The following is a 6,556-nucleotide window of genomic DNA, read 5'->3' as shown; positions in this document are numbered from 1 at the left end:
TAATAATTTTAACAATTCCACTGTTTGACAGTTGTTTAAAAGACATAGGAATTTTTGTATATTTTAATTGACTAATGGATAGCTCAATTAGTAGAGCAAAACTAGGACGTGGGTTTTATAAAAATAATTTAGACTTGACTTAGACATTTAATTTTACAGTTGTAAATGATGGTCTAAAAATTCCTCAAACTAATCAAAATAATGAAACCTCAGCGAAAGTGAGTGGCTCAGAAGGCTCATGAAACATACGGCGTGATTTTTTAAATTTTATTTTAACATTTTGATTTCCACACCACTGCCAAAGGACGTCAGAATTGAGTAAGGGGTTTGGGTTGACTGCTGCCTCTTGACCGGCTGTATGTGTGAAAAGGGTCATTTCACTTCTGGTTTTAGTGTTCCCCGCAGGGGAGAAAATTGAAGAATAGACAGAAATACAAAGTGTCTTTTAATTAAATGCCACCTTAGTGTTTTATGGGGCTCGTATTCTTTCCTAACAACATTTGTTAGATAAGTTGGTAATTCCCGGCAGCTGTCTACTGTGTGGTGCATCTGTGAACTCATACTAATTGAAAAGCATGCAGCCAGTTTGGGGTCGCGCAGGCTAAGGTGAGGGAGAAATGCGGATACACAGGGTAATGAACGATATAAACATTTCAAATGCGATACACATTCGGTTTGAGCCACATCTTCTGTGTGCAGATTCACCCGCAGTGACCCACAAAGCTATTCCCAAGTAACAGCCGCCCCAAGCCTGAGGCACTGGCGCCCCGCCTGGGCGATGCTCGCTGCGCTCTCTCTTGGCCGGCGCCCGCTGCATGCGGTACGTGCCTGCCCGGCCCCTAGCCCAGGGTTCCCGTTACGCGGCTGGTTCCAGCTGGCCACGGAGTCCCAGAACCTCTCCGGGATGCCCAGCTCGCTCTCTGCACGTCCGGCCCCGGGGCCATCACGTTCCCGTGGCGAGGGCTTGCGCCCCAGCTGGGCGCTGGTTGGTCACGCCATGGGGCTCGAGGCCCGGCGATTGGTCCCAGGGATCGGGTCACGTGCTTGGGAGCAGATAAGCGGCCTCTAGGCGCCGGGCCCTCAGTCTCTCCCAGCGACCGCCGAAGGGGCAAGGCCTGGAGCTGTGGTTCGAATTTGTGCAAGCAGCGGGTGCTGGCTTTTACGGTCCGCCGCCTCTCTGCCTAATGAGCTGCACCAGGTAGGTTCGCTGCAACTCTGCGTACTAGGAACACAGGGGAACGCGCAGCTGTGGGGAAGTTGGGGGGCGTTTCAGTTCTGTCATCTCTGGAAATGGACACCTTAGGGAGGAGGACAAGTGGACTGACTGCACTGTCAGTTGAATCTGTTAGTTGAATTCACTGTTAGTTGAATCTGGCAACCGAGAGGCCTTGGAGGTGTAGAAATTTGGCTCTATTTCTTAAGCAGAGCCTATTTTAGTAATCAGCATCTTAAAGCAGAAATTATCTTAACGTGAATCAGCTTGTTCGGATTTTCTCATGGATGCGGCTGTTCTTTTGGTCCTGCACAAATGTCCCAAAGACTCGGGCAGCTGAAGTGGTGAGAACAGCACTCTGACATTGCTGGTTAGGTGGTTTAGCTTGGGGGAAAAAAATTACAGGACGACGTTTGCATTCATTCGTCCTTCTTATCACAGTTTGCCATAGCAAAATCTCAAGAGTTTGAGCAAACGATTACTTTTAACTCTTGTCCAGGACTTAAAGTTCCAAGGATTACCCAAACTAAAACTGTCTGTCTATAAATGCAAAAAGTGAAAAAAAAAAAAACCTCCCATAAAACTACTTTAAATAGCGTATCCAGACATAGCTTAGCAGACTTCTCTAAAAATCCTGCCTATTAACTATTATTAGACCCACAAATATAGCTTTAGCTTTCATTTGTTTATTCTAAGCTTGCAGATCTCCCAGAAAAACCCCAGAGCTAATACAGTAAATTCTGCGAGTGTTATTACACATTTTTGTGATAATGACCACTTGCATACATGTTTAGAGCTGCTGTGAGGAGAGTTACTAAAGCCAGACTGAGAAATGTCATGTACAGTATATACACACCTCTTACTTGTAAGGCTAAGATAGGGAAAAAAATCCTAATACCATAAGCTTGGAAATATATGATGAGGGCTAAAGGTCAGAGAAAAGTCTTCTTTATGGATGCTTCTTGGTTTAATATTGCTGAGCATAGTCATGTTTAAAACTTTAAATGGGTTTATTGTCTTTCTACTTATAAATGTCTATTAGAAAATGCCAAAAAAGAACAAAAATGAAAATATGTAATCTATAATCCTATCACCCAGAAGTAATAATTATTAAATTATTAGGAAAGATGTATTTCCTATAGAGTTTTTCAATATTTATAAGTTTATATATATAAAATGTATATTTTAAAACACTCCAACTTTCAGGTAATCAGTTTTTCCACTTAAATGTGGACTTGTCATGGGCATCTCTTTAGGTGAATTATCAATTATATAGTTTTTAAGTGCATATGAATTGTTGGCTTGTATTTCAGTGGTTATTTGTGAAAAATAAGAGCATGATAATCAAAGTGCAGAGATAATTCTTTGACTTCTTCTCTAGCCTTCTCACTCTCAAAACTGTTGCATGTTATTTTTGTGTTTTTTCAAGTGAATTACCTTACCAGAGAAGTGTCAATCAATTTAGCAGCAAAATAAGCCAACGTAGCCAGAGGGAGCAGAGGGTCTGGAACTGTGGCTCCTGAACCTGTCTGGTCATTAGAATCACCTGGGAAGCTTTAAGAACATATCCATTCTTTGGCCCTAGCCCCAGAAGTTCTGCCTCAGTAGTTCTGAGTCCCAGGAATTGGAAAGAAAGAAGCAAGAAGAAAGAGAAAGAGAGACAGAGAAAGAAAGAAAGGAAGAAAGGAGGGAAGGAGGAAAGGAGGGAAGACAAGAAAGAAAGAAAATGAATTCCCTAGGCATAGTGACCAGACAGGTTTGAGGACCACTGGTCCAGAACAGAGCACACAGTTCTCAAGGCTGCCTTGGAGATAATCAAGTTGAACCCTTTTATTTCTCAGATGGGGAAACTGAGACCCCCATCACCCTCTAAGTGTTTTAAGCAATTAACAGCCTTTAGCCGGCCAAAGGTAGAGGTAGACGTAGAAGATCTGATCGCTTAGTACTGTTCTCTTTTACTACATATGATAGCACCTGCCTGATATCTACTGCACTGGCTATAATTCAGTCAGCACAAAAATAGTACATATGTATTTGGCACTGGGGAAGAGCATTTCCGATCCAGGTGATAATCCGTCTTCCTTTTGCATTCCAGAATGATCCAGGTTTTAGATCCACGTCCTTTGACAAGTTCAGTCATGCCCGTGGATGTGGCCATGAGGCTTTGCTTGGCTCATTCACCACCTGTGAAGAGTTTCCTGGGCCCTTATGATGAATTTCAACGAAGACATTTTGTGAATAAATTAAAGCCCCTGAAATCATGTCTCAACATAAAACACGAAGCCAAATCACAGAATGACTGGAAGTGCTCACACAACCAAGCCAAGAAGCGCGTTGTGTTTGCTGACTCCAAGGGCCTCTCTCTCACCGCGATCCATGTCTTCTCCGACCTCCCAGAAGAACCAGCGTGGGATCTCCAGTTTGATCTCTTGGACCTTAATGATATCTCCTCTGCCTTAAAACGCCACGAGGAGAAAAACTTGATTTTAGATTTCCCTCAGCCTTCAACCGATTACTTAAGTTTCCGGAGCCACTTTCAGAAGAACTTTGTCTGTCTGGAGAACTGCTCGTTGCAAGAGCGAACAGTGACAGGGACTGTTAAAGTCAAAAATATGAGTTTTGAGAAGAAAGTTCAGATCCGTATCACTTTCGATTCTTGGAAAAACTACACTGATGTAGACTGTGTCTATATGAAAAATGTGTATGGTGGCTCAGATAGTGATACCTTCTCATTTGCCATTGACTTACCCCCTGTCATTCCAACTGAGCAGAAAATTGAGTTCTGCATTTCTTACCATGCTAATGGGCAAGTCTTTTGGGACAACAATGATGGTCAGAATTATAGAATTGTTCATGTTCAATGGAAGCCTGATGGGGTGCAGACACAGATGGCACCCCAGGACTGTGCATTCCACCAGACGTCTCCTAAGACAGAGTTAGAGTCAACAATCTTTGGCAGTCCGAGGCTGGCTAGTGGGCTCTTCCCAGAGTGGCAGAGCTGGGGGAGAATGGAGAACTTGGCCTCTTATCGATGAATTAAGCAACAATGTAACTGGTCTTGACTTGTCATATTCCCCCATGCAATCCTAGGTCTGTATTGCTCAATTTTAGGAAGCCTTTGCTACTCCATCAGTAGGTTTAGATTTGAGCTTTTGAGACCTGGCTATGGAAAAGAAAGACACTTGAGAATTTAGTGTGGGGGTCTGTACAGATGATGCTACCCAATTTGGCTTTGGAGGATCAAGTAACAGGTTGAAAACTATTTTTATAAAGGTAATACTTTTTCAGTGCCCTTCCTCCTTCCCTCTCAATCCACTAGCTTTCGTGTTGGGCAAGGAAAAGTTGAGGAAGGATGGCTGATGGTGATGGAAAGCTGTGTTAATGGTATGAGGAATGTGTGAAAAGTATACACAAAGGGATCTGAAGCTTAAGTCAGAGGAGTAGGAGGTCTGATCATTGTTGGTGGAAAAATGTAAGGTTATTTTGTGTTTTTAAGTTGGTTTTACAGTTCTTTCCTGGGGAAATTATTTCTGGAGGGGAAAAAGATCCATTCTGTGTATCCTTGTGGAGAAAAGCTAAATAACCTTTAAGAATGTGGGTGGTATTGGAGAAAGAAGATGAATTATAGCTCTGGAGAATCAAGATCTTAAGTGAAGCTTTTCTGTTCAGATGTGTTCTATAAAAAATCATAATTTGGGGAAAGTTTAAGCAAATCTGGCTTTGTAGTCCTGATGTTATAAGTGACTTTGTGATCAAACTGTCAGGCTTGGGTTCTTGTTATAGAATGCTTGGTATAGAAAAATCATGCCATCATCAATGGCTAACAACACGTAGGGACTTCATGTCATGTCAAAGATAGCTCTTTGCAAGTGCCTTGATTAAACCAGAAAACTGTCATCGTTTAACCCAAATATCTGAATGGTCATCTGATAACTCATGAGTTTTTGGCCTCATAAGATGGTCCACTCTGTACACAGGCATTCCTCCTGCAATAATGCTGTATCTTTGAGACCGTTGTCAGTGTACACAACTCACATCCTTCATATTGAAGGTGACTCATTTTTCTGCACACTTTTTTGATGTGATGTTTGACGTGAGGCCCGACACTAGGATTCTCAATGCAAGAATCCAGTACCTTGCACGTAGAAGTAGCAACCCATCCCTTGCCTATTTTCATCTTGCTGTTTTCTTTTTTTTAAAAAAATGGATGTGACTTGTTTTGAATGTTTTGTATTATACTTGTTTTCGTGTGTGCATAAATTCATTCTGTAGGACCTTAAGAAAAAGAGTCCCAGAATGTTGCTTCTATTATTGTGCACAACCATTGAGAGGTGTTACAAGAATGCAGTTAATTTTAACATGTGTGATGTGCCATGGTGGAAAAGTACTATCGGAATAACTCTGCGGTGACAGAATTTGAAGTTTGGCTAGCATCCATACTTTTCTACTGTAAATATTTCACTCTCCTCTAGCTATCCTTGATGAGCTTCTCGCTTTAAGAATAAATGTGTTTGATATAAGGCCTGAGTATATTTTCTTTCTCAAAGCCACAGTGAAATAAGAAACTCAACTGACATTCTCATTTTTCATTTAGGAACAACTGAGCAGAGTTAGTATGGACCAAGACGTGGATCCATCTGAGGACATTCACAAGGCCCCAGTCTCATTAGTGAGCACACTTCCTACCACCTGACCATTGGGGCTGGAGAGCAGGGGCAATAACTTGAGCTGTTGCTACTGCTTCTTCCCCCACCCTGACTGTCCTCATCTATGGTTTCTGCTCACACACACACGATCTGCTGGGTCAGGGTTATGTTGGAGGCCATGTCTCAGCTTTAAATGGGGAAGGAGTTGGTGTGGGAAAGGTTGGAGTGGCTTCTATGTCTTGAGCTACAGCACCTTCCTGAATGGGCAGAACTTCCAGCTGCACAGAGGGGCATAGGGAAGGGGCAGTAGGCACCAGTCCTGGACTGAAGGGAGCAGTACAGCTCCTTGGGGTGAGAGGCAGCAGGTCCATGAACCTAAGTTGTTACTCCAGTTCTGCCTAAAATCTGCACAGTGTATCTAAAGAAAGATCTGCACAGTGTTGACCAATCTACTAAAAAGGCCCAATTGTGAAGAATAAACTTTTATCATATCATAGAATCCTCTGTGTCAGAGCTGTAAACCACAGGCCTGCAGGCTGTATCTGGGCACAGATGTATTTTATTTGACACGAGATTTTTAAAGAATTTATTGCCATGATATAACAATCAGCAGTCTACATTAAAAAATCTGGGTTTACTTTTTTTCCTAAAAAAATTGTAAGGTCTCCCCACATGGCAACAAATACATGAAGTTGAA

General features: G+C 42.4%; 1 protein-coding gene across 1 annotated transcript; it reads left to right on the top strand.

The window, feature by feature from the left end:
- Nucleotides 1-761: 761 nt before the first annotated feature.
- Nucleotides 762-5,733, top strand: PPP1R3C (protein phosphatase 1 regulatory subunit 3C). The gene is made up of 2 exons (XM_054503537.2): nucleotides 762-1,198; nucleotides 3,309-5,733. The coding sequence occupies exons 1-2, from the start codon at nucleotides 1,185-1,187 to the stop codon at nucleotides 4,246-4,248; spliced, it is 954 nt and encodes a 317-aa protein (XP_054359512.1). The 5' UTR covers nucleotides 762-1,184; the 3' UTR covers nucleotides 4,249-5,733.
- Nucleotides 5,734-6,556: the final 823 nt, after the last annotated feature.

Source organism: Pongo pygmaeus, chromosome 8, assembly GCF_028885625.2.
Source record: "Pongo pygmaeus isolate AG05252 chromosome 8, NHGRI_mPonPyg2-v2.0_pri, whole genome shotgun sequence".
NCBI lineage: Eukaryota > Metazoa > Chordata > Mammalia > Primates > Hominidae > Pongo > Pongo pygmaeus.
Note: the sequence above shows the minus strand (reverse complement) of the source record. Positions and strands in the feature narration are given on the sequence as shown.